The following is a 27,601-nucleotide window of genomic DNA, read 5'->3' as shown; positions in this document are numbered from 1 at the left end:
GCCCACTCAAACACACCCCACCTTGCAGTCGTTGCACAGTTTTATTTCATTTAAAATCCGCCGTGTTAAATATTTTTGTTACAAGTTCTGTGTAGGGGGTAAGAGTAATAGACTCTGCAGGCACTAGCAACCCCCTCACCCCTCAATTCATGTGTGCGCTATCAGATTAAGAACTGCCCCCCTCCCCCCAAAACCAGCACCCGTGGGCTGGGCTATACATGACAGTGACAGGCCTGGCCCCCCAGCTGTGTGTCGGCTGGGAGCAGGCCAAGCCCCACGCAGGAAGCCAGCAGTCACCCCACCGCCAGTGAGCCGTGCGTCAAGGAGAGCTGCTGGGGGCTGCTTCTCACCCCCGCGTCGGGTATGTAATGGTGAAAGGGCTGTCCCCAGGAACAGTGCTACCTCCACAGAGGTCACGGGCTCTGCCCACCCCAACAAGAACATTCACGCCACAGTGACAGGGCTGGTGAAAGACAATTGCCAAGGGAAAATAGGGGAGCTGCCACCCCGTGTTACTGTCTGTGGAGGGAGTGTAACTAGGGCACTGCCAGAAGCATGACACCTACCTCAAGCCCTGCTCTGACCGAAACTTTTCCTGCAAGAGGTCTCGGGGTCAGACCACCCTTGCAAGGCAGATGAGTGCGAAATATTTTCAAGCAAAACATGGACAGGACAGTAAGCCTTTCCTCTCCTCTCCCTCCCAGGAACCTCAGTGCTAGGCAGTAAAGCTGAACCTGCCACAGAAGGGCAGGGAAGGGTACCCTAGCACAGCAGCAGCAAGCAGTTTCCAGTGGTATAGGACAAGCTAGAGGTGAGAGTTTGGTGCTGTGAGGGAGAGGATGCCACACAGATGGCTCTGGAAAGGCAGTGCCATTCAGTGGCTGGCCCACCGCATGGCAAGTTCTTGTGAGATGCCAAACCTTCATTAAACAAAATAGGAAAGGAGGTAGGAGCTATCCCTGTAATTCCCTCTGGGACAGCTCCAATCACAGCGGAGGGAGAAAGACTGGAATGACCCCTGCCAGTTCCTGAATGCCCTGCATCGTCCCTGCTGGTGCTGCGGCCCTGTCCTGGGTGGGTTGTGTGGGGGTGTGGCTGCCCTACAGGTCGAGCAGCAGCACGCGGGGGTCCTCCACCGCTGCCTTGATCTTGCGCAGGAAGGTCACGGCCTCTCTGCCGTCGATGAGCCGGTGATCGTAGGTCAGCGCCACGTACATCATCGGCCGCACCTCGATCTGAGCGGGGACAGGGGATCAGTGAGCTCAGTGCTCCTGCCTGCATGGTCCCCTCCCGTGAATTCAGGGAAGACCTGGCTTTTTCCCACCCCGAATCCTGCATTCAGGACCTCCTGGATGTGTCCTGCCTAGCAAAATTATCTACCCACCCGCCCAGGCTGGGTCCATGCCACATACAAGATAAGGGCCCTTCTTGGAACTGTTCCCTATCACAAAGGCTACGACTTCCTCCTTCCCACACCTAAGCAGATTATAACCAGTTTGTCCACTCAGATAGGACAAAGTCCCCTGCACAGCTCAAGCAAGTACGAGGACCAGCAAAGATGCCCTATATCCATTAGTCTCTGCTCCTTCTTCACACTGAAGTGTTTCAGAAGTGACACCAACCCCTTAGAAAAAGGTCCTCAATTTGCTGAGCCCTGTCCTTTGTTCCCTAAAACCTCCTGTGCAGGTCCACCTACCTTGCCTCCCACAGCCACAGGCCTGTCAAAGATGGCATGCATGCCTAAGATGGCAGACTGGGGTGGGTTAATGATAGGTGTTCCAAAGAGTGACCCAAAAACCCCACCATTGCTGATTGTGAAAGTGCCGCCATCCATGTCTTCAATGGCCAGTTCATTCTTCCGTGCCTAGAAGTAAAAAAAAGGTCTCAGAAAGCCACCCAGACAACAGAGAGAAAAGAATGAGAGTTTGGACATCCACCCTCTCCAGGAGTAAATACTGACTGCAAGAGCTTTGCTCATCGATTTGTTCAGCTGAAAACCAGCACAAATTGCCCGAAAATGCGTCCTGTCTTTAGAGTGAACGTCTAGAGGCTTTGGGGAAGGATTCTCTCGCCTTTGCTTCCAACTCCTGCTTTTGCAGGAGACTGACACAGGGACTTCTACCCCAAGGCAGTTCAGCCTCGGCCTCTAAAGACAAAGGTGAAGATACACCATGTCACTAATGCACAGACTGCGTGCACTCTTCTGGATGGGCAACAAGTAGAGCTGTCCTAGAAGGCAAAGGCACAGCCAGACATGTAACTGGATCACTCCCCACAGCACAGCTCAGTGTGTTAGAGGTCAGAGATGACGACACAAAGACCAAATCAATATATGCCGATCCAGCATTTCCAATTCTTTCCATTCCTCCCAACCCTCTTCAGAAAACTTTCCTTACCTTCTCCCCCAACTCGTAGATAGCACGCTCTATGTCAGCAAAGTTCATGTTTTCTACATTCCTAACCACAGGGACCACCAGACCCTGGGGAGAAGCAAAGTCCATGAATAGCAAGTTCAGCGCAGCAACACACAGATAGCTGTCATGTGGCAGGAATCTGGACACAGCCCCAGAGAGCTCCTGCCTCCCCCTCAGCCCACAGCAGCTGGTTGGCAGAGCTGCCTCACACCCTGGTAGCCTGACAGGAAACCTGGCATGACACACATCAAAGGCTGACACTTAAACTGAGCCATCATCTTTGCCTCTGCTAGCCTATCTCACAAAATCAACCAGGTCTGTCTGGAGCCAGCTCCACATTGATAAATTCTCAGGTGAGGCACTGGGAGATTTCAGCTGGCACCTCTTTCTCTCACCTCTTTTTGCTGGGCCTCCCCTAGACTTTGAGAGAAGACAGTGACAGAACTTCAGTCCTTGTCAAACCTCTGCTTCATAGCAGAACCATCTAATCAAGAAGATAATTCACTAATTCATCATCTGTAACTCCATCCCATACTCTCCCTGGACAGAAACATCTCTGTGGAACAGCACAGCAAAATTAGCCAGAGGACAGAATGTTCAAAGCTTTTACTGCCTATGTCATGGATTCATGACAAGAAAGGGTTTCCCTAAGCTGGCCCTACTCATCAACAACTGAGATCTATATTGACCCTATTACCAGATCTCTTATTAAGATGAATATAGTGATAGAATATTCTTGGTCCTCCACCTTCTCTCAAAACCTATCTCAGCAGTCCATAATGCAGTAGGTGTCTCATTTATAGAATCAGTCTTATCAGTTAATTTCTGCTGCAGCAGAGCACAAAGCTGGGCTGGCTCAAAGTATACGATCATCCCATAGGAAAGGCTGCGGGAAGCATGGACAAAACATCCAAGGTACCCACCCGGGGAGTTGCTACAGCAACACTGATGTCCACGTAGTCCCTGTACACAATCTCTTTGGTCGTGTCATCAATCACTAGAAAGAGAAATAACTTGTGTTACATCTGCAGAACCTAAGATCAAGGGTTTGACAGGCTAAAAAATCATAGCAACTTGCTCACGTCTAGCTTAAACATAACTCCAGAGAAGAATGATTCCTTGCTGTACCTGTGGGAGAGGCACCAGGACAGATGGAAAGAAAACAGTCCACACTGCTCAGTCCTCCTCAGTTATTCTCCCCTTGGTTATTCTGTTCTTCTGCATGCACCTTTGACATGCCCAGGAACTGCACTGTGCCTACAGCAGTCACCTGTACACCAGCCAGCAGGCTCTGCCCTCTGCAGGCTGCATATGCACGGCCCCAGCCCCATTCCTGGTCACCCCTTCCTACCTGAGTCCCTCTCGGTAAGCTGTCTACTACCTATGTAAGTGGCTTTAGCAAAATCAGCAGCAGCATGCAGGACTGTCCCCATTTTTTCTGGGCATTTGACTTGCTTCTCCAAGCTACTACTGCCATGGACTTGGCCATTGGCTTTCCCCCATTCTGCCACGCTCCCTAGACATGCAAGTCACTAGCAAGGGTCACCACTCACCTGCATTCACAACAGGCTGGTCCTGCAGAGCAAAGGCTGCAGCTTTCACAAAAGCTGACATGAAACCTAGCTTCAAGTTGTGCTTTTTCAGAAAGGTATCCTTGTGGACAGCTCTCATCTCCCGGATGTTGCTGTGAAACACACGAGAATGCTGGTAAACCGGGAGTCCAAGAAAACACCATCCCCTCTCTCTGTAACAGATTTCAGTGCCAGCCCCAAGGATGTGAATCTGCACCACCAAATGGGAAACCTCCAGTCTGCTGGAAAAGCCTTCCCATGTGATATAAACATGGCTCTAAGGTTCCTGCCAAAGGATCAAACAGAAACTGGTCCTGGACCACGAGCTCCACAGCCAGGGTAAACCTGCAAGGCCCACACTGCCAAGGACAGAAGCAAGATGGGGCATGGTGTATTTCCTGCTTAGGCCTGATGTTGCCACCTATCCTCTGGAGACAACAGTGCTCATACCAGCAGTGTGGCACCACAGACAGCAAATGCAGGTGTGGCTGGACTGACACAGAAGGGTGAAAAACCAGGATGTGGCAAAAGCAGTAAACATGCAGGAAATAAAACCAAAGTGATCAAAGGAAAAGACCTCAATTACTCTGCAAATTCATCACCAGACAGCACAACACCACTTTTTGTACCCAACTCTCTGGCTTTGGGAATTGAGTGAATATGAAAGGAATTTTTCCCAGGAGGAATGGTAGTGGGTGCCAGTCCACCCACAGCTCTTGACCAGACAAATCACGTTTTCCCACTGTTTCTATTAATCAAAATTGAGGCCATTAACAAAACATCAACCAAGCTGTGGCTACAAGCTCTGCCTATTCTAGCCTAACATCAGATGCTGTGGAATTGCATGGTTCATCCCTTCCCCCTTCAGAGACCTTCAGTCTTTGAAGAGACAGTTTCACCAAGGAGCAGGATTTTCCATGGTTTAGAGTGTTTGTTTTCCTGTGTCTAACCTTGTTTAGAGTTAGGATTACTGCCCAAAGACATTAGTGCCTCCCAAGACACAAGGGCTGCAGCAATGAGGATACGACTTGCTATGGAACTGCCTCATTAAGGCCTCCTCCTTTCAGACACTGACCCCCGTGGGAAGCAGGAGGCCCCAGCACACGTCTTCACAAATCAACTTCACAGTAATCAATCCAAACCACATTACCAGATGCAACGAGAGCCCCAGGCTGGCGTAAAGCGACACCTCAATGAGCCTCTGAGACGAGATAAAGCTGCAGCACTTCCCTCCAATCAAGACTATTTTGCCAGCCTTATTGTTCTGAGACCCAAATATTTACATGTTTTGTCTTAAGGAGTAGCATAGGATTTCACAAGGCAATTTGATTTGGGCACAATTTCCCCTTAATGCACTGTAACATAAGCTGCCCACCCTCCAAAGACATTAGTGTGTTCAGTCCATGCAAGCACTTGAGTCAGGAGCCTCCCACCTGCTTGAGGGGAAGGGTGCTGGTCTGTCTCTAGAAAGCTGTACCATCTGACAGCAAAGGCCTTAGGCCTAAGCAATGCTCACCTGAAAGGCTGATGAGCCCTGGAGAACCAACTCACTGCAAGTTAAACACCTCCAAAAGCAGTAACCTGGTGGAGTGGCAGAAAGCAGATGCTACGTCTTGCTGTCTTCTAACAGCCGCTATATGCAAGTGATACTAGCCCCTTCTGATCTGCTCAACACTTACCAGTCTTCCAAAACAAAAAGCCCACAGAAGAGGAACCAGAGACTACCCCTATTACAAGTGGCAGGCAACTCCTAAGGAACGACAGGCCATTAGGAAGCTATGTACCCCCTCATACCACAACACCAACGTGGTCCTGAAGAAGCTGCGCAGACTATAGCACATACCTAAGAAAGAGGGCCCAAAAGACATGCTGCCAGTCTCTCCAAAGAAAACCTGCAAGGTTTTGACTGCTATTTAAAGATCACTGCCTTATTCTGTTTCTACTCATAAAGGGAAAAAAGAGGTTTACTCCTCACCTCATATCAATCTCATTGAAAGTGGTCAGCATGGCACAAGTATTCTGAGCCTCTTTCAGCCGCTGAGCAATACGCTGACGCATCCTATTCATTTTCACCTGCAAATTAAGAAGGTATAAGCAGAAGCTGCCTAATGCTCGTCCAAGGGCAAAATGCACAAGAAACCCAAAAGGCCCTCCTCTTGCCATTTGATTGACTAGATGCCTAGGGCCAAGGTTTTCACTTTAGGTCAGCAGCAGAATGGGCTGAGGAGTTTATTTCACTGCTCAGCTCAATCCACAGTTGAAAAGCATGATGCTGAAATGCATCACAGTATAGCTACTTCTGACCTTTGCATTTCTCAAGACCTCCAAGCATGCACAGCTTTCCGTCAGAAGAGCAAGACTGCTAAGAAAGCAGGTTGCTCAACCATGCTCTCTTAAGAATGCACAAGGCAGTTTCAGCAGCCTCAACCCTTTGCTGAGGGCTTGTGGACAAACCAAGCAGATCACACAGAGTCCTTCTGTCCTGAGTCAGCTCAAGACAAGACTTTTGCCTAGAAAAGACCCGTGCCAGATAGAGCCTGGACCATTCTCCACACCACTTGTAAGTGGTTCCCTCATGTAGAGAGTTTTCCCACCTGTCACAGCTCTACTGAGCTGGGTGTGTACAGGTGGATATGAACACATCCGGCAAGCTCAAGCCAGAACAGATTATCACCTGGCAACAGAAGTGCTGGCAAGGTCCCTGCTCCCAGAGCTTACCCTATGCTCTGATCTGGCACCTTTGGTGGGCACTGCCTCCCCAGGAGGGGCTGCCGCAGGGGCTGCAGCCGGCTTCACAGCAGACACTGAGGGAAAAAACACATCAGTCAAAACCAGAAGCCAGGTAGAAAAAGCCCTGAAGTAGAAAGCATACTGGACCTCCTTGCTTAAGCAACACAGTATGGAAGCAGCCCTGAATTAGGCTGGGAAGGTTCCAGGCATAGCTGAGCAATCCAGTCTGGGGCACGCAGGGCAATACTGCGGGGGGCCTTCACCATAAATGCCTCTGTTTGATGTCTTTAACCTGATACAGTCTCCCCCAAAGCAGAGAGACTCCAGAACAGGAACAAATGGCTGCTGCCTCACCTGGTTTGCTGTCGATGGGCTGAGTTGACACAGGCGGCACTGGTGGCATTGTAGTGGGAATTGGTGCTGCAGCAGGGGGAGGAGCAGGTGCAGCTACAGGTTCAGGAGCTGCAGGAGGAGGAGGGGCTGCTGCTGGTTTAGCCTTGGCAGGAGCAGCTGAAAAACAAGGAAGAACCACGGTAAGGGCACCAGCTTCCACTGGCAGAGATCTGTGAGTCCAACCAACCTAGCAAAAGTAAAACCTCTGGCAGAGTGCCTTTATGTTCTCAGCATGAGAGCTGATAGAAGTCACCACAAGAGAAAGCCTTTGTGAAGGTGTTTTAGTCATCATCACCCTTGACCTCTTCTTGGAAGAGGCTGGATACTACAGAGAAGAGGGCACAGAAGGAAGTTAGGGGAATTTTCAACTAGTTATGGCTAGGAGCTCAGTCACCTCCAGAGGGAACAAAAGAGAAGATCCCCCTCAGAAGGACTAAAATTATGCTTTTCTAATGGACAATGGAATAGGAGTATTTTCTTCCCGTTACAAAGGCAGATGGGGGAATTATTTAACCTCTCTCAGGATCCCTCTAATTCCTTTGCTGAATGCTAAAAAGCATTTCATTCTAAACGCTTAAATCTTCAGGAAAAAACTGATGGAAACACAAAGGCCTATGCAAGTTATGCATGCCTGACTTACCTCCAGTTTTCCTGAGTTTGAATAGAGGTGTCCCCCCTTCCACTTTGCCACCATCAGGTACCAGAAGGGCTTCAATCACACCAGCTGCTGGGGCTGGAACTTGCACTGATGTCTGAAAAAAAAAGAAGATCAGTGAAATTCTCCCAAACATCAGTTGGAGAACAAGCGCCCAAGAGAAGATGCCAATATGTGCAGATACACATTGTAATTTGGCACAGAAGCTATGTCTCACACTATTTGCACCAGTTTTCACACCCTCCACTGGGATTTTGTGCCAATAGTTAGAAGCTTTGGAGATGCTGGCACTGTAATGTATAGCCTGATCTCCAGGGTACAGTCAAGAACTGACCCACTGCCAGCACCTTCCTGACAGCAAAGCTGAAAACAGAACTCAGCAGAGAATTCAGCAAGAACTTCAAGGCTTAACAGTCCTTTCAGGGCTGGATAAACTTAAAGCCCGAATTTAAAACGATCCGAAGACAACCTATGGCTTGCAGATTTCTCCTTTGTTTAACACAAACAGGTTTCAAAACTCAAAGCACTCAAATTGGAAGAGGAGTAAAATTACAGCTCCAATAAACAACACCACCAGTGATAATTAATTAAATGGATGAGTAAGGGTTATCAAGAATTCTCACTTAAGGCATAGCAAGTTTTCATACTAGATGAGAAAAGCTTTTCTCCATGAAGAGAGCAGGAGACACAGTCAGGGCCCTGCAGGCTCTAGGAGCTCTTAGCAGGAGAGAAGCCACACAGGGTACCTGCTACAGAACTAGAAAAAGTTTTGGTCCAGAAACTCCTACCTTGTCTGTTTCAATCTCACACACCACTTCATCTTCCGCCACTGTGTCTCCAACAGCTGAATGACAGATATGAAAACCACTGTGAGGAGGGAGGTGTGCTCCGGCCTCCCCTCTCTACCCACAGCAGTTTCCCACACTAATCCATAACTTCTTCATCCCACTTCTCCACAATTTCTAAAGAAAAGACAACTCAAGCAATCTACTGCACAGTTAAGAGTCTGATTCCAGCTTAGACATCTCCCTTCATCCAACACTACCCCTGACAGAGAGGTGATGAGGCAGTAACTGCAATTCTTAACCCCTTAGGAGAGCCGCAATTAAATGCCTTGTTTGTCAGACTGAAAGGCACAGAGCAGGATGTCAGCCAGTGAACTGTAATGCATCCTCAAGGTGTCCAACACAGCAATAACAGCAATGAGAATTTCAGGGAAGAAATTGCTTACCTTTCTCCCACCTGACATCTCCTTCTGTGACTGACTCTGCAAAGGCTGGTGTGTTCACCGTAACCACGTCATCCCCTGTGAGAGAGACAAACAGACTTGACTGCTTTCAGAGCTAAAAATTGATGGTATTGCTTCCTTCTTGTCATCACAACTCTGCTAAACAGGGTAGGCCATCAATTGCTGTCCATCTCCTTGCTTCAACACTGATCAACATTTAAACACCAGAGAAATTCATATTTGACTGAAAGGCACATTATGACAGGAATGCCAGGCAAAATCTTTATGGCCCTTGAGATATAAACCCTGAGTCATCCATGCAGGCAGGACAGCAGTAAGCCTTGACCAAGGATGGAAGGTAGCTGTTGGCAGGACAGCAAGAGGTAGCAAAAGAAGCATCAGGCTGGCTCCTGCCTTTTTACTTACTATGTACCGCAGTGGTTCTGAAGTAGCGGACAGTGAAGACACTGGAGCTATTCACTCTGCAGAAAGAGAGAAGAGTATGAACACAGAGGAACATTCCTCTGCAGGCTGCCAGCACCAAGCTCAAGTACAGAATTTACACTTGCTTAACTGATGTGAAAGGCCGCTCGGCTGTTCTGATGCATTTGTTCCAAAGGACTCCTATTTACTGTTCAAGCTGCAACAATCCAGTCAGAAAGGAAGCATTGCATCCTACCATCATTAGTGCTCTCAGAAACTCAGTGGGAACTGAAATGTATGGAATTTCCATCTAGACAGACAACCCAACAGAACCCTCACAGTTTAAATATTGATTATTTAAAGGGTGACCTGGCCAGCCCACACAATGCCCAAGACCAGCACAGCAACAATTTTTTTACCTCCAGATTAGGACTGTCATCTCTACAGAAGTTGTTAGATTGCTCCAAAAAAAAAGAAAAGTACCATAAATTGCCTATGGCAACGCATCCAAAAACCAGCTATTTCCCTCCACTATGTTTCTTCACAGGGAGCTGGCAATCCCAAGCATTCCAAAGGATGATTTTTATATCTACTAACATCACATTTGGAAAACTGAAAGAAACGTGCTTTAGCATTTCCTCTAGCACAGGCTACTTTGTACAGACAAAGGATTTCAAAGTATTTCAGGCTTTTATGCATCTACTCTTACAGTTATTTCCCCAAATACATTTTTATAAGACCACCTCATTAGTGCAAACCCTGACATACGAACAATAGCTCTGTGAATGACCCCACTTCTCCCAGCAGAAAATCTACCAGGAGACCATCATAGAGCAAACAACACCTCTAGTCAGATAATCAAAGAGTAGAAATCCATTTATCGCTGGTTTCCTCATTCTGTCCCTTTCCTGTCTCAATATCTGGTTGCAGACAAAGCTTGTTTTCAGTTCCCAGCCTGCAAAACCTAGATTTTTTTTTTTAGGGCTATCTCCATACTCCTACAATGTGCACAAGGATTTCATGACAGCCAACCATATTCTGTTCATCAGACCTCAAATCTTATCATGGCTTGAGCAGCCCCAGTCTCCCCACATGACAGTTTTCCTGTGGATACTCACATAAGCTTCCTGCTGTTTGTATAAGCCAGTCCTTGGCTCCCAGACACACCTGTGAATGAGAGAGGAGTTGTATTATCCAGCTGTCCAACCCTCAAGTATCCTCATCAGATAAAAGAAAGCAGAGGACACTGTTGCCCACCCCGAAAGAAGTTTGGGGCCAAATGGGGAATATATCCATGCAGAGACACCTCAGTGCCATCAAACCTGCCCAGAGCTTGCCGAGAACAGTGGTTTTGTCTTCATCTAGATTTATAGGGATGGGGAAAACAGTTATAGCTTGACAACAAAGCTAACAAGGGTAACTTTGAAAAGGGCAAACAAATGTTCAGAGCAAAACCAGGAAAGAGCTATGAGGAACCACCTCCAGAACTGCTGAGTTATCCACACCCATACAAAGTATGGAGCAAGGTATCAGCCCTGTAAGAGGCACCCCAGAAAGCCTCACAGACACAGAGACAGCTAAGGAGGAAAAAAAGGACTGAAAAGAGGGTGTAGGGCAGAGTATTGAGCCACCATCATCCCTCTTCTCTGCCCACTCCCTGTCCAGAGAAAATTATTTTCCAAAACTCACAATAGGGAAATACTTGCACAGCTTCCCAGTTTCACATGCCCCACTGTCCCCTTCCCACACTGCTCATTTGCCCTGACACTGCATTTTTTATTATGAACTGGACTCCTGTCCTTTGTCACTTACAGGGCACTGGGCAGATTTCCAGACTGATCTTAAAGAGAGTCAGCATAGTAACTGGAGAACATAATTATCTCAATTACACAATGCCAGAGGGAAGAACCATTTCCCCACTTGATTTTTTAAAAAAGCAGCACAATTTCTACAGTACAGCTAGAAAAAACAGAGCTCTAAGGAAAAACAGTTTGAGGATCAGCGGAGCTCACAGGCACACTAGATCTGACATGTCACTTAATATTCATCCATCATTTTCAAAGGAGTTTATTAGAGAGCTAGGGCTCTGCAACAGCATGTGCTTTGAGCACTGCAATGCCTGAAATACACGGTGCTGCTGCTGCTGTGAAATCTTCACCAGAACCAAATGGATCAGGCAGCATGGTCATCAGGCAAGGGAGGCACTCCCATGAAACTTAGCTCGTTCCACTGCTTCTTCACTACATGACCGACAGAAACAAACCCCAATCAGACCTACTGCCAACCTCCATCATCAGCTCTGTTCTTTCTAGGTAGCCTGAAATGAAATAGAAGTGTAAGACTCACCAGACAGAGGGCATCTTGCCAGAGTACAGTTCCCCTGTCAGAGAGAAAAGGACATATCAGTATTGCAAGAAGACAAACCCATCCTAGAAGGACTTTAGTTTTTCCCTAGATCTGAATCAGACACAGGAGCCACCATTCCCATGCTCCAGTCTGCAGGCATGCCACTTTCCCACAGTGTGCTAGAGCAGGAGAACACTATGCCCTTCTTTATCCTTTGTCTCCTCCCAGGGTGCTTTATGATGCAGTGATGTTAAATTTGGTGCTTGCATTTTCCAGTTCTGGATCCAGAAGTTTTGACCTTCTCATGCACACTTTCCTCTTTAAGAAGGAACAGAAGGAACAAATTCCAATAGAATTTTCTATGAATGAGAAGGTAAAGGGTAGCCACTGGATATGATGATAAAACATCCCATGATGTTTACTCCTACAGTCATGAATGCAGCATCTAGGGGTTTTAAAATTTTTTTCTAAAGCTATGGAGCCTTTGAACTCCAGAAGACCAGAATTCCTCTCAGTAGCAAAATTTCTACTGCTGTCAGTTAGTCAGGAATTCCACATTCTTTGATATTTCACTTCATACCTGTACCTTCATACCTTTCACTTCATACCTTCATTGACTGCACTCCTAGCTCAGCAAAACAGCGCTCAAAAGTAGAACACATTTCAAAATATTCCAATTACTTCCCCCTACTGTTATTACATATTTCTCTCACATCAAACCTGCTGGATTGGAGAAGATAAGAACTCTTTAAAAGCAATTGGAAAATAGCATGTAGCCATGATGGAAATTCACTTGACTGGCTTAGAATGACAGCAACCCGAGAGCTTAAAGAACCCTTATTCAGCTGCTAAGGTAAAAGATTTCCTTCACACTTTCAGCATCTGAAGTTTGCATACAAGCCCTGATTTCAACTTCAGCAAAGCAAGCAGGATGGGATATGACTGACCTTAAAGATCAATATAATTTAGGGAGCTGTATGGGCAAGACAACAGATACCAAGGACCAACAATATACTTAAGCTTGGCACACCATCTACAGGACTGAGTGCTTGCAGCATACAAAAAAAGATTCAATGAACACTTTGTATCAAAACTACTAACAGGCCTGGAATCAAGCCCTTGGTGGTTTAATTATCCAAGCTTATAAATGGATTTGACTTGTTGGATATTAACACAGAGACAACTCAGTGATCAATGGGCAATTCAACAGGGTTATAATTAGCTGTGCCAGGGATGCAGGCAGCCAGTCTGACTTACTGCTGAGCTCCAGCACAACACCATGCAGCCACCCTGCTTGCCACTTCACTGCAGGGATCAACGATCCTGAACCAACAGTCCTGCAAAACCAGCTTCTGGCAGGGCCTGCTGGAGCCCCTGTCCCAAGTCAGGCTGGGAAAGGGAAGCAGGACTTTGTGCAGACTTTGTAGAGTCATCTTGAACGCTAGAATGCCTAATCTTGGTGCCGCACTCACCCTGCTAATTCAGGTCTCGTTTGTGTAGAGCCGGCTCTAAGCCAGGATCAGCAAGACAAACTCCAACTTAACTCCACTGGGTCAGCTCTCTAGAGCACCACAACCCTCAGCACTCTGTATTGATTATATTTTCCCCACTTTCTGTAGTGTCCCAGATAGCACGGAGTCAACCACAAATTGAGTATCAAGCAACCTGAGTTCCTCTCTACCCATTAATGTTTCCCTGAGTGCTTTATTAAAAAAAGTGATTAAAGGCATTCCTGGCATGCCAGACAATAAATTGTTAAGAAAGGAACAGCCTCAGACTGATGCAAAACCAGACAATTTTATTTGCTCGGGACCAGTTTACTGTGGAGTTACAACAAAAAGGAAAGTTTAGAAGGTCTATCCTAAAATAAATCGCTGTGAGAAAACATCTGCAGCTCTCTTCCACCAGTGGTGTCAAGTCTGTGTTCTACAACTGCAGCAAAATTAAGGGAAAAAATGGTATCACTCTACCTTTTGCCTTTAAGGTTAAGAAATTAGGGGAAGAGTTCAATGTGAGGAGGAAGTCACTAATAAAGGATACTGCGATTTCTCTGGCTTACATTCTGCAGAACTGCTGTGTGTCTGTCTCTTAACCACAGCACCTCAGATGAACATGCAGTTTCGGGAGACACTGGACAGGGCTGCTTCCTGTTCCCTTTTTTCCCTGAAGGAATTGTTCTGATTGCACCTCTTGCTGGATCACTTGGCTAAATTTTCCCTCTGCCTTCTATTGGCGCTTTTTCAGTGAGAATGGAAACATTTCAGTTTTGCTACATGGCATTAGCACTTCGGGTCAGTTTAAAAAGACAGCGTTCACTTGGGGAAAGAAGTCTTGGTCTAATTAGCCAGTGACTCATGTACCAAGTGATTAATATTTCCCTCTAGTTTCACATGACTTCTCAGAATTGTTTTTATAACTGTTATTACGCCAAAGTGACCCTGGCATGCACGGTCCAGGCCACACCTTTCAAGGAGCCATCACCTTCCAGCAGGTCACTACACACTGAAATAAAGGATGGGCTACATCAGCTAAAGCAACAGCCTGAATACCAACAGCAAGGGACCAGTTCAGGCAAGGAATCTGATGAACTTGACAGTGCAGCTCATTTCAACAGGGGCAAACCAGAAGGCCAGTGCGGTGCAGCTCCAACAACAGGCAAAGCAGCAACTGGTTCTCCAGCCATGGCTTCTCGAGAGCAAAGCAGCTGCTGCTTCGACAGGGATGAGCACAAACCCCTGCTACACGCGAAAACCCCGCTGCACGGCTTTCATGGGTATCAGAACAATGGTATACAGCACGGGAGGGCAGATGCCCAGATGGGATGGAGATAACAATGCTGAGTGGTGGATACTGTTACTAGGACAACAGGCTCAGAACTCCTCCAGCATGAGGGGAGGATCAAACAGGGAAGGAAAAGTTCTTTACGAACTCCTGCCCAGATAAACAGAAGGATCTGATTCCCAAAGTATTTTACACAGCTTCTGATCAAACCTATCTCTTCCAGCCTAGCTCTTCTCTGGACTTTTTCATGTAGCCTTCAACGTCTGCCTGCCCCTGCCCTGACTCTTATGTGCTACAGACTATTGATGCACATTCATGGGTTCTACTTGATATGAATTCAGGACCTCTTCTTCTTTTACAGACAGTCAAAACCCAGTCAACCTTTCCTCACCCTCACTGACTCCACTCCTCCCATTCAATCCTCCACTTCTGACTTTTGTACATGCATACTGTTCTCACTTCTGCCATCAGAGGTTTGCCAAGTTCTGGAATTTCTTTCTCCAAAAAACCTGTATTACATCATAACCAAAATTTACTTCCCATATCGCTGTTCAAATGGAAATCAAACTACTACTATAACTCTTCCAGTACATCTAACAGGTTAACTAGCATTCAGCCTAAAACCTCCTGATTTTCAGACTAGTTTTGTAAAAGGTTTGAATACTCCATCTGTTCTTCCTGTTCTTTATAATTACACAGCACCACTGAGAGCTGACAAAGGTTAAATATTGCTAAACTGCCCCTTTAATAAACTTGTTTAAACTGGATTATAAAGAATATGCCTCTGCATTTCAAACTGTAACTACACAGTTACTTGTAAGTTGTTCTTAAGGCAGTTTTACATGTATACACACGCATTTACAACACAAAGGTGTCGTGTCATTACAATTGGTTGTCAACACTTGCTTGCCTACATTTGCAGGATGTCTAAAATCACGCTCAAGTCTCATGCTCGAGGGCTCCAGCTGGTCACTAACAGAGAAGTGATCTTTCTCATCCCGTAGGCACGCACATGAAACTGTGCGCACATGAAGCTGTGCATGTTTGCTGTTTAAATGGAAGATGTGTGCAGCAGGACACGGGACCCAGCCGGCCAAGGGCAGCCCCAGCATTAAGTAGCTACTGGACTCTGTCAGCCCTCGCTGCAGCCAGCAGAGGTTACCACCCTTTGCAGCGGTTCAATGACTGCCCTGAAAACCGAGCACAGAATTTAAACAACAAACCGCAAACCGGTTTGCTGCCGACCCTGCACCGGGCGCACCCCGGCCGGGGAGGTCTCTGCCAGCGCAGGCCGGCGGCTGCCAACACCGAGGGCCCCGAGTGCTCCAGCCACTGACAGGCGGGGACGGCGGAGCCCGGAGGGGCGGCGGCGTTCGGGAGCCCTTGCCGCCGGTCAGCTCTGCCCGGTGCCGAGCGCCGCCGCCCTTCCCGCGGGGCCGGGCCTGACAGCGGGGCAGCGGCACCCGCCGGGAAGGGGCAGCGCCGCGCTCGCCGCGGCCCCCGCCGGGGGACGGCCTCGCCGCCCCTTCCTGTGCCCGGCCCTGCCGCGTCCCCGGGGCGGCGGTGCCGTGCGCCGGGCGGCAGGGGACGCGTCCCGGTGCCCTTGGCGCCGCCGACCTCGCCCGCCCAGCCGCCGCCCTCCCTCGCCGCCCCGCTCCCCGCGGCCGGTGCCCGCGGGCCGTACCTGTCGGAGGGCGCGCAGCGAGCGGCCCAGCGCGCGGCCGAGGCAGCGGGACCGCCAGAGCGGCACCATCGCGGCGGCGGCGGCGGCAGCGGGAGGGGCCGCAGGGCGGACACCGGAACCAGGCCCGGCGCGAGGCGGAAGCGCGGGGGGCCGGGCCAAGCGGCCCGGAACGGGGGAGCGGCCGGGGCGGGACCATGGCGGGCGGGGCCGGGCCGCGGGGCCCGGGGGGCTTGTGGGGCAGGGCCGGGCGGGACGGGGGTCTGCTCAGAATATTGCTGTGTGTTACCATATATGTAATAATACAGCTATCAACACATCCCATATAATATATGTGCTATTAAATACTATTACTTATAGATCACATACATATAAAATATCTGTGTATTACATTTGCTTGTATAAACACGTATCTGTACATATAGATGTTGTTATATGTAATAGTATGTGTAGATGTGTAATGAGTAAGCCTATGCATTACGAAGAGCGCCGTTTCGTGACGCTGCTCTTTGGCGGCTCCGGGCTGCCGCAGGGCAGCTGTGCCCGTGTTTCCCTGCTCACCGCGGCAAACCATGGCGCTGAGCCGGTGTGGATGGCACTGCCGCAAGCATCACCCAGCGGCATGCTGCATGGTTGGAAATGGACAGTGAGGCCATCTCACCGTGGCAAACAGGAAAATGAGTTCACAAGTAAGCCCTGTTCCTCAGGTGCGCTCTGTATGTCGAAAACATTTGAGAATTCCCCCGCTAGCTTCTGTCTTCTGCCCGCTTCCAGGCAGGGAACCACAGGTGGCAGAAAACCCAAGGAACCTATTTACAGATTCTGAGAATCAGCCTGGGATAGTTACAAAGGGCTGTCTGACAGCCAGGCATCTCTCAAGGGGCCAAGTCTGGGTTATGCACATATGCTTAATTTAGCCACTGCTTAATAATATATGAATGGTTAACTGCAAGCTTCAAAATATGAGATCATTTTCAAAGGAAAGACGTTGAATAAAAATCAACAGGGGATAGTCTCTGAGGCTTTGAGGATGAGCTGACTGCTTTAATAAAAGGTAACCGAGGCAGAAAGGCTCTCTGCCAGGGATTTCTCTGTGATCTGTCTTTTGGAGGCAAATATCCTTGAACAATATTGACTACTTGATGTCCACTGCCTTTAACCACAGCCTCCCGCCTACCCAGTGAATACACTAGGCATTGCCATGCTCGGTTGGCACACAGTGCTGTTAGTGACAGGATCGGTTAGTGTGTGGAAGCAAAGCAGATGAAGCCCCAGGAGTGGCATGCATGGCTAGGCTTTCCCCACCCACCCACAGCTCCTGTGTGAGGAGAACTGTCTGACAAGGACGTGTGCTGCTGGGGCAGGTGGGTTTGTCCTGGGGCTGGGGTCAGGATGTGCTCAGCTGGGAGTGATGCCAGCTCTGCTGGTGCTGTCTGTAAAGCACCCTGCCACAAGCAAGGGACTCTGTGTGGCTGCTTTTCCTGCGTTGTCTCATTTCTTGGCCATGTCCTACGCTGCAGACCTCCAGGAAGCCAAATTGCCTCCGTGCCCCCACGGTGTGGGATGTGGGAAATGCCTGGCCACTTTCCATGGAAGATGGGGTAGCTGGTGGGATCTGGGCCAGCTCCTTCCTTGCCTGTGGCACGGCTTGTCAGCCTGGTGTTTTTGCATCGTCTCACCAACATTTCACTATCCTGGGTCCTGAATGGGGCTTCCGGCCAAATTCCAGGCGAAAATTGCTCCTCTGGGCCTCTGCCCACCTGGGCAGGCAGCAACTCGGCACCTGACAGCCCCTGCCTGCCTGGCTCCAGGGGCTACGAGTGTGGGGGACAGCAGGGAAGGTGGCCGGACGCTGGTGTTGGACCTGACCTCCTGGGTGTGCATCTGCATATTCAGAAGTCGTTCCCAGCTGGTTGGCTGCCTCCAGCCTCCCCACTCCCTCTTTAAAGGCCCTGAGCGCGGCGGGAGGACGCGCCGGCGCTGCGTCTGCGGCACCCCGCGCTCCCGGGGCTGCCACCGGCACCGCGCTCCCGGGGCTGCCACCGGCACCGCGCTCCCGGGGCTGCCCGGGCTCCCGGGGCTGCCCACCGGCACCGCGCTCCCGGGGCTGCCACCGGCACCGCGCTCCCGGGGCTGCCCGGGCTCCCCGCGCTCCCGGGGCTGCCCGCGGCTCGGCTCGGGCACCGCTGCCACCGCACAGAGCCATGCGGCAGCCGGGAAAGGCTCCGGGGGGAATTGCCGTCTGGAGGGACAGCGCGCTGCTCCGGGCACGGCTGTCCCACCGAGGAGCACCCAGGGAGCCCACGAGGGGTGGCTTCAGTTTTGGAGAAGGCACACTGCCCTCGTCTTCGGAGCATCTTCGTTTCTTTCCCGTCTTTTTCCTCAGGTAGGAGGAGTCTCGGCTGCTTTTTTTTTGTGTTCTGGAGGGTGGCACTAGTGGAAGCCGCCAGTAAGAGTGGGAACCAAAGCACGCACCTGCCAACTTCGTGGGGAAAGCTGCATCAGTAGGAGGAGTTTGCTTAGGGCAGCACCTTCTGGTCCTGCGGAGCCGGAGATGCTGTGAGGGGAGCCAGGGCCACCCACAGTGGACTGCCATGGCCTGGGATGGGAGGCTCTGCTCCGTCCCTCCAAATCTCCAGAAGAAATACGGAGGTGCTGGAAACCTTAAGCAGGTGGAGGGCACCCTGCCAGCTCTGAGTTGATCTGCTCAAAAGGGGTGTATCACCTAGGTTCCAGGGGGCTGGGAAGCCTCAGCCCAGGGGACAGGCAAGCTCCTGACCTTGCTGTTGAGCACAGCAGATGAGAGAAATTGTGAGCAAGTGTCAAAAGAAGGTGTTTCTGTAGAAAAACAAGTGAGGTTACAGGTTACCCCATTGAGGAAAGGATTAAGGTTGGATGGAATGTGTGACTGCAATGTGTTTGCTGTGTGGCTGCGCTGGGCGCAGAGGGCAGGCTGAGAGGCAGCTGCAGGCGATGGTGAAGCTTGTGACACAAGGGCAAGGCAGGATGTTAAAGCTGCTGGCACCCCAGCCTGGTGCTGGCTGTGGACAAACAGAGCAGTTTGAAAGACCCTACAACAGACTCTCAGGAAAATGAAACCCCAATGGTCAGGACGGATGGGGAGACAGCATAGATCGACATGTGGTGTCAGGTAACCCAGAAAATACTTGCTTAGTCAAGACTGTGGCTCTGCAAAAGAGCTCTCCCAAGCACCTGCCTGGAACTCAGGGTGTTTGAACAAAGGCAACCTGCTAAAAACCCCTGAGAAGAAACCCATTTTCTACACTGCCTGCAGGACTTGTCGTGGAGCAGTTACAGGGACAGGAGATTGATGGTGTTGAAAATGGTCAGGTATTTCTGGGAACAGCAAAAGAATCTCAGACTTTAAAGGTGTCCGGAAAAGACAAGAGCTGTCCTAATTTAGTGGCGCAAAGCCGCTGCTCATTAACGTGGGTAAGGAAGAAGCCTCCCACAGGGATGGTTACTGTGTAATCACCCAGGATACAATGTTTTACACTTCTTTTGCAAAGCTGGGCAGGCGGGGAATGAGAGGAGGGGGTGAATCCCTGCTTGGAGCCAGCATGAGGATTTTAAGCCTGGGGCTGCTGGCTCAGTATTTTTTCTCTTCCCTGATAATCCTCATCCTCATTTCTTTTATTCAGTGTTTTGCCAAGCACTCAGGAACCCCATGTTGTGTTAGCCTGAACATCTCGATGTATCCTGCTCACAGCAGGTCACATTGCACTTTTACCCTCTCTGTGCCTTCCTCCACCAGCCTGTTCGTGCCGGCCCAGCCCCCAGGTGCTACCACCCATCCCCGTGCCCTGGGGGCTCTGCTGGCAGGTGTTGGGGCCAGCACCCCTGGCCTAGGCAATGTGTGCCATGAATACCTTCACCAGGGATGCAGCTGCTCCTCTGTGCTCTGCCAACACCCAGGAGCACCCAAACCCACCCTTTGCCAGGTGTACACGGCAGAGGGCTCTGCCTGGTGCTCCCTGCCCTCATAGCAGGGAGTCCACAAGCCCAGAGGGCAGTTTCCCCAGATGCCTCTGGTGCAGATGCAGCTGGTGATGTGGCAAGTTTGTGCTGCCAGGCACTGCCGGGCCCAAAGCAGGTGAAATGTGCTCTGGGCACAATGAATGCCCAGCTGGTGAGTGGGTGGTGGGGTGGTGCCCAGGGCATTGCTGCTGTGTGACATCTGACAGTCTGCTCACAGGTTTTGCAGTGCCTGGAGGTTTCTGCCTGGGTCATTCCCTGGTGAAATAGTTTTTGCAGGGGAGGAGGGATGCCATGGAAATCTGTGAGAAAAAATCTCTGGCCTGTGCTTGGAAAACTGCTGTATGACGTCCTGTTTCTTGCTCTTTCTCCAGTTCCACAGCACTAGCAGGCTGAAACATCAAACATCTGGGAAGCCTGCCAGTCCGTCCAGGCAGGAAGAAGATACGATGGACAGCAGGACTGGCTTTGAGCAGGACAGAGACTGTGCCACTTCAGGGCATGGCCAGGGGCTGAAATTGGAGCCCTGTTTCCAGACTGACTCTCTCTTGCCTTCCCCCAGTGCATCCCTGATACCACAGCTCCTCAGCCACACACTGGTTGGCAGGAACCTGGATCCCACCATTCTTTTCCCTTCCTCTCAGGCAGGGGCCCTGCCTCATGACTACAAGTGTGGTGCATGTCCTGGAGAAGAAGCACAAGCCCTGGCTTTCCCCAGGACCTGTGCCCCAGCTCCCGTGCCCTGTGCTGGTGATGGGGACCAGCTCTCCAACCAGCACCCACGGGAGCAGCTCTGTGACCAGCACTTACGAGCCAAGCGGGCCAGGGTGGAGAGCATCATCCAGGGCATGAGCCTCCCACCAACCCCGCAGGCGTCTGACACGAGCCTGGAGGCAGCTTTTAGGCACGAGAGGGAAAGGGGTGGTGAGATGTCCCAGGAGAGCAAGAGGAAGCCAAGGGTGCCCCAGCAGGGCATGGGGGCAGCTGGAAGAGTGGCTCACACAGGGGGCAGCTCCCATGCCAAGGGCTGCCAGCAGCTGAAAGAGCAGCTCTGCTTTTTAGAGCAGCAGTTGAGGTGGCTTCAGGAGAAGTTCTACCGAGTCTGTGACTCTGAGGATGCTGCCCAAACACAGGAAGATTCTGAGGAAGTGCAACCACTGCCTGGAAAGCCCAAAGACAGAGTGAACAAGGACAGTGCCGCTTCCACCAGCAACCCACGCAAAGTGCCTCTCAGGAGGGGCATCCTGGAGGTGTGTGGGCTGGAGGAGGCTGAGGACAGAGGTGACACAGGTGGCCTGCCCTCGGCAGTGAGGGTACTCTCACAGGCACTGAAGCATGAGCTGTCTGTGGTGACATCCCAGGTAGTGGACTCTGTCCTGAAGACTGTCTGGCCAAAGGCAGACAGCCTCATCCAGAAGCAGCACCACAGCCTTCCGATGCTGGGGCCAGATGCCAGGAGAGAGTATTCTGCTGTTGGGAAATGCAGAAAGCCATTTGCTAATCCATCTCCTGTGAATGCACCAGGCTCCCTGGGCTCACCCCAGGCTGAGGTCCTGCCAGGAGCTTTGGGGAAGAACCTGGGCTCTTATACTGCCTCCTTCAACTCAAAGGGGGTCAGAAAATCCTCTCGAGTACCCAGCATGGGTTATTCACTGGGCTCAGCCACCCCTGTCCAGCACAGCCAGCTGCTGAGCCAGCTGTTGGGCTACGGCCAGCACAGCCTCTGGGGCAGCGACTCTCGTGAGAGCCCATCTACTCTGGAGAAGGGTTGTCCAGAGCCCCTCAGGCTGCCCTGGGGAACTGTTAAATTGAGGTCATCGATTGTGAGACAGCAGCAGCACCATCCCCTGTCCTTGAGCCCTGCCAGCATGGAGAGCCCGGCACTGCTGCCGGGTGGCAGGGATGGCCACGGTGAGCTGCCAGCTGCAAATGATGGAGTGCCCTTTGCCTCTACCTATATATCCTTTGGGGGCAGCTAGAGGTCCCTGGGGAATGTGCTCCCCTTGTCCTCTGGAGCCACAGCTTGGCACTGCCCCTGCTGGTCTCCAAGGCCAAGGTCCCTGCTCCTCCATAGGGGCTAAACAGGTGTGGGCAGGAAAGGAGTCCTAAGCCATGGAGGGCACTGCCACTCCTCAGGGTTGGCCAGATGCTGTAGCGTAGCTGGGTATAAGCCAGGAGCTACCAAGCCTCCTCTTGGGCCGTACTGGGGATCCTGTCACCCTAAACCATGAACAGGAGTCTCATAGAAATTGTGGTTCTCACAAGACTGTGAAGTGCTGTGGGGAGCATTAGCTCCCTCAGAAACTCTCAAGGGAAGAAACAGTGGCTGTCCAGCCAAGGATGAACCCCCTCTGCCCCCCTGACAGGCCATGAGGGGCCATCGTGGGCACTGGGCATGCATGTGTCAGGGGGGGTGCTCAGGGACATGCCGAGCTCGGGGTTTGCTATGTGTAGGCTTTCCTTGACCCCGAGGCAGATGCAGGAGACGCTCACCCCCGGGCACCTGAAGAAGGCCAAGCTGATGTTTTTCTTCACCCGCTACCCCAGCTCCACTCTGCTGAAGACCTACTTCCTTGATGTGCAGGTAAAAGAGCAGCAGCCAGAACTGGTGCTGGGCGGGGCTCCCGTGTGGTGTGGCACCTAGCCTGCCTCGCTGGGGAACCATGAGGACAGGGCTGCTCTTGTGTCCCCCTGCCTTGCTGGCAGCAGACGAGGGACAGCACCCATTTCAGCAGGGGCTGCCCAGGAGCAGTGCACAGGGTGGTGGCAGACGTGGGCTGTCAGCTCTTCACTCTGTGCACTCGATTATTCAGATTACAGCACCCCATGAATGTGCCTTCTCACTGCAGGGCAGCTGGCATCTGAATCTCAGTGTGGAAACACCCGGGACACGCTGATGCCATTGCCCCAGCCTGGGGCAGGGCTGGGTTTGGCCAGTCCAGCAGCGCCTGGCTGGGTTTGCAGGGGCTCGTGGGTAGGGAGGATCCCAGCTGGCCTAACACCATCCTCTGGCTCTCCCCCCACCAGTTCAGCCGCTGCATCACCTCCCAGCTCATCAAGTGGTTCAGCAACTTCCGTGAGTTTTACTACATCCAGGTGGAGAAGTTTGCCCGGCAGGCCCTGCTGGAGGGTGTTGTGGATGCTTGCACTCTCCAGGTCTCCCGGGATTCAGAGCTCTTCCGTGCCCTCAACATGCACTACAACAAGGGCAATGACTTCGAGGTGAGAAGGAGGATCGGGGGAAGGGGGTGGTGGCGTTTGTGGGGGTAAGGAGGAACCATGACATGCTGGTGTCACTGCCTGATGCCTGTCTTGCTGCAGGTGCCAGGGCGGTTCCTGGAGGTGGCCAGCCTGACGCTGCAGGAGTTCTTCAGCGCTGTCAGGGCAGGCAAGGATGCCGACCCCTCCTGGAAGAAACCCATTTACAAAATCATTTCCAAACTGGACAGTGACATCCCAGAAGGGTTCAAAGCTGCTGGCTGCTCCCAGGAACTGCTCCACAGCTGAGTCTCTGTGAAAGCAGCCTTGGGCTGTGTGTGCAGCCACCATGTGCACCTCATGGGCACTCTGTTCAGCACTTGTTATTTCGGGTATTCTCTCTCTGAGAGCCACGTGCTCTCTGTAAGACAGCTCCTTAGGTGAGGCCTATCACTTCCCTCATGTGTTGGGATTTTTTGTCGTGCCTTGTATTCTGCTGCTCAGAACTGGTGAGGACCGCCAGAAGGGAGGTACAGAGATGAAGCCGTCAGGTTGGAGCCTGAGAAGTTGCCCTGCCCCAGCTGTCCCTATGACCCTGACTGAGCTGCCTTCGTTCTCTCTTCCAGAGGGTCACAAACCAGGGCAAACAGCCTTGCTGTTTATAAAACAGGAAGAGGTCCTAGTAGTGGGCAAAGTTTCCTTGGCACAGCAGACTAGCGGATGTAGAGTCCAAAAGCATGACTCTGTTTCTGTCCAGATACAACACACCAGTGTCCAAAGAAAACAGCTGGTGAATTCCAGAGCTTCAAGCACTCCATGGGGATAGTTGTTCCTGTCTGGGATATGTAAAAACTATGTTTGTTGCAGCCAACAAGAATAACACTCTCCTCCACCTCCCCTATGCTGTTAGACAAGACCCCCCCGTGCAGCTGTGTGCTGCCAGCAGTGTTCTCTGGGATGCTGGTGGAGAGCAGGGAGCACAGCCAGCTCTGCTTGGCACTCCAGAGTCTCCATCAGCTCATCACCTGGGAGGACAGCTCCACGTTAAACATCCATGCATGTTCCCTCACACCGTGCTCCTGCTGGCAAAATCGCCCCAAGCATCTCTGTACTCTGCCCTTGGTGAAAGAGGAGAATGTTATTTGAGATCCATCAGTCCCTGTGGGTTTAGCACAAGCTGGGGAAGAGCTGGGCCTTGACATCTACAACCTCATTGCTGTAAGGGTTGTAAACTCAAGGAGGTTTCTTTACCCTGTGGCCAAGACTTAGTGACCACTTTTCTACCTGATGAAGCACGGTGAAGTGTTTTGTGTTAAGGGCTCTCTAATCCTGACAGAGGTGGCAGTGGAGAGGAAAAGGCTGTGAAGAGGAGGGAGTCCTGACAGAGGCATGGCACAAGGGCACTGGGAGGGCAGTGAGCAACAGCATACTCACATAAAACCCTCAGGGAGAAGACTGGGAAAAGGCCAAGGTAACTTTGGGTGTGCAGTAAGGTGTCAACTGGTACTAGATTGCAGCAAGTGACTCTTGAGAGGAGAATCACAGCTCCAGCATCAGACAAGGGCATGGGGTGATCCACAGGCAATGCATCTACAGGAGTAAAGAAGTGGAAACATCAGGACATAATGGGGAGCTCCGAAATAGGGGCAGTTTGACAACGGCTCCCCGCATTACAAGTGTGGCCACCCAGATTTCCTGCTTCTTTTTGTATGTTTATTTCTCCAAGTTTGTATATTTTACAACCCCAACACCAAATTTACATGATTCCTTCTTAAATAAACACATTGTTTAAGTTACCCCTTTACATCCCCGTAGACCTATTTGATAACATCTGCTCTAAAGAGTTATCCTAGAAATTTCTTGCTTTTTATTGGGAAAAATAACACTGCAGAAAAAGGGCAGTCCTTCTGCCAGCATCTCTGTGGGGTCAAGCAGGCTCCACCAACCAACACCAACCAGTTCCTTTAAACCTGCCCCCTCACCCCAGTGCCTCATGGTTAGTCTGCTCTGAAGTGCAGCTTGTCAGGGTCAGGAACGGGGGCCTGGAGGCACACAGAGACATTGCCCAAAGCTTAAGGGTGCTGCACTCAAATGTACAACACCGGATAAATGCTGCTGGTGCTACCATGAATGGGTCATTCCTGCAGGAAATAAAGACCTCAGAGCTTAAGTAATGCTTTGGATAGGCAAATGCAAAGGTGCTGGAAAGGGAAATGTTGGGCTGGCTCAGGGAAGGGCCAGCAAATTCATCTGTCTGTAGCTGAGTAATTAGGGAACATAAGGTACAGGTTTACTGGAGCATCCTGCTGAAACAAAGCCTTTTCACACAGAGTTCCTGGTGGGGGGAGCACTTTCTTGTTTCCTGTGGTCCATGCAAGTCCATGAGTGTCAGTAAAACAGCAGGTGGGGGACCAAGGACAAGACAGTGCCCCAAATCCCAGTCATGCAGTGGCTGAGGCTGTAGGAGATGTCTGGAGGTCATCTTGTCAAACCCCCTGCTCCAGCAGGGCCACTGAAAGATGGCTGCTCAGGGCCATGTCAGAGGGGTTTTAAGTATCTCTAAGTAAGGAGGGAATGTTTGTGAAAGGGTCTTTCCCTCAAGCACCCATTAATGAAGACATTTAGTTTAGGTTAGATATCAGGAAAAGGTGTTTCACCCAGGGGGTGGCTGGAAACTGACACAGATGCTCCAGGGAAGTGCTTACAGCCCCAAGCTTGACAGAGTTCAAGAATTATTTGAACAGTGCTCTCAGACACATGGTGTAACTCTTGGGGTGTCCTGTGCAGAGAGGGTAGTTGAATGTTGATGATCTTGCTGAGTCCTTTCCAACTCAGCATACTCTATGCCTCTATGAAATGAAGATTCCACTACCTGTGCTGTGCAGGGTGTAATGTCACTTACATTCCAGCTGTACCCAAGACACAGAAGCTAGTTTTCAAACAAAGCCTAATGGGTGTCCACCACAGAGAGAGCCCCACTGAAAAATTGAGTCTGCTTGGAGGGGAGAAGGGAGAGCTGCTGCCCACACAGAGACTATGGTCATGACTCCCAGGCTTGGCTGGGCTTTTGCTTCACCATTTCCCACTAATTAGCCAAGGAAGCAATTTAGGTAGTACAGTCACTACTGCTGAGTTTCATCTTTAAATAAAAAAAAAAAATCCTTTCCTTCCCTCTATCCAAATTTCTGTGGTATATGCAAAAAGCCCACAGGCACTCATAACTATCTCCTCTGGGAACAATTCCTCGGGGCTATCCTTTTACATTTCCAATTGCATTCCCAGCCCATCCACAACAGCACACTGAGTGCACACAGCTATCCAGCAGCAAAGGCTGCTAAATATTTTAAATCACTGATTCCTGCCACCAGGCTGCAACTGCTGAAAGAGGGAGGTGTGACCACACTGACTCAGCTGGCAAGGGCCTGAGAGCCCTTATGTACTCCTCTATGTTAATACTTACCATAAGAGCCCTCATTACTCATGTGTAGCTAATTAGAGCTTGAAGTAAGTTCCTACTGAATGCTTGCCCTGTATGCCAAAATAGCTTGGGGGAAATTGACAATAAAACATTATCTGGGTTTTCTTTTCTTCTATTTAATGCCTGGCACCTGTCTACAGTGACTGAACCAGCCCTAGAAGGCCCCAGCTCAAAGAATGTTTGTGAAAGGGTCCTTCCCTCAAATACACATCTCAGATGCTTATTTGACATCAGGGCAGCTCTCCACGTAAGTATCCCTTGGTGAGCCAGTGGCCCATGTTCATGAAAACTCAGTATTTGCTGTTCCATTATAAGCATTGGCAGGACAGATGAATCCAGGCTTTAGTACAATTACCACATTTGAGAGATTTGACTTTTCTCTGGAGAAGACAGCCCTTCCTCTGCCTCTTGTGCGCAGAGCTGCCCTGTGCTGCAGACCCAGCACCACCTGGGGAGAAGGTGAAGAGATGCACACAGAGACTGTGGAGAGCAGTCTTGAGAATAAAACAGGCTGTGGGTCACTCAGGACTGACTGGTATGCCTAGCTGATAGCAAAAGCTTTTTCCTTTTGCACACCAAGAAATAATACATTAGTTGAACCACGGACCAGGACACGTGAACTGGGGCTCTGCCAGGTGCCATAGCAGAGCAGCAGCCAGGCGAGCTGCTCTCCCTTGACTTCCTCAATGAAAGCCCTGTTTTGCCAG

General features: G+C 50.6%; 2 protein-coding genes across 2 annotated transcripts; one reads left to right on the top strand and one right to left on the bottom strand.

Moving 5' to 3' along the window:
* Window positions 1-22: 22 nt before the first annotated feature.
* On the bottom strand, window positions 23-16,337 carry DLST (dihydrolipoamide S-succinyltransferase). Its single transcript, XM_038138305.1, has 15 exons — window positions 16,226-16,337; window positions 11,761-11,794; window positions 10,533-10,581; window positions 9,418-9,473; window positions 8,995-9,069; window positions 8,552-8,607; window positions 7,749-7,860; window positions 7,070-7,225; window positions 6,704-6,789; window positions 5,961-6,058; window positions 3,968-4,098; window positions 3,338-3,411; window positions 2,397-2,480; window positions 1,697-1,864; window positions 23-1,235 (listed from the first exon to the last, which is right to left on the bottom strand). The coding sequence occupies exons 1-15, from the start codon at window positions 16,292-16,294 to the stop codon at window positions 1,101-1,103; spliced, it is 1,383 nt and encodes a 460-aa protein (XP_037994233.1). The 5' UTR covers window positions 16,295-16,337; the 3' UTR covers window positions 23-1,100.
* Window positions 16,338-17,927: 1,590 nt separating this feature from the next.
* On the top strand, window positions 17,928-26,995 carry PROX2 (prospero homeobox 2). Its single transcript, XM_038139276.1, has 5 exons — window positions 17,928-18,608; window positions 20,593-22,176; window positions 22,695-22,802; window positions 23,246-23,440; window positions 23,540-26,995. Exons 1-5 carry the CDS (start codon window positions 17,928-17,930, stop codon window positions 23,723-23,725), a joined length of 2,754 nt encoding a protein of 917 aa, XP_037995204.1. The 3' UTR covers window positions 23,726-26,995.
* The last annotated feature ends 606 nt before the right edge of the window (window positions 26,996-27,601 follow it).

Source organism: Motacilla alba, chromosome 5 (assembly GCF_015832195.1).
Source record: "Motacilla alba alba isolate MOTALB_02 chromosome 5, Motacilla_alba_V1.0_pri, whole genome shotgun sequence".
Lineage (NCBI taxonomy): Eukaryota > Metazoa > Chordata > Aves > Passeriformes > Motacillidae > Motacilla > Motacilla alba.
The sequence above is the reverse complement of the archived record's forward strand: the minus strand, read 5'-3'. Positions and strand labels throughout refer to the sequence as shown.

Excerpts from the sequence above, each read along its gene's own strand:
- DLST (XM_038138305.1), bottom strand. The coding sequence starts at position 16,294 with ATGGTGCCGCTCTGGCGGTCCCGCTGCCTCGGCCGCGCGCTGGGCCGC. Across the intron at positions 9,474-10,532 it reads ACAAACAGCAGGAAGCTTAT|AGTGAATAGCTCCAGTGTCT; the intron begins GTGAGTATCCAC and ends CTCTTTCTGCAG. Across the intron at positions 1,865-2,396 it reads TCTACGAGTTGGGGGAGAAG|GCACGGAAGAATGAACTGGC; the intron begins GTAAGGAAAGTT and ends TTTTACTTCTAG.
- PROX2 (XM_038139276.1), top strand. The coding sequence starts at position 17,928 with ATGGGGCTTCCGGCCAAATTCCAGGCGAAAATTGCTCCTCTGGGCCTC. Across the intron at positions 18,609-20,592 it reads TTTCCCGTCTTTTTCCTCAG|TTCCACAGCACTAGCAGGCT; the intron begins GTAGGAGGAGTC and ends CTCTTTCTCCAG. Across the intron at positions 23,441-23,539 it reads ACAAGGGCAATGACTTCGAG|GTGCCAGGGCGGTTCCTGGA; the intron begins GTGAGAAGGAGG and ends GTCTTGCTGCAG.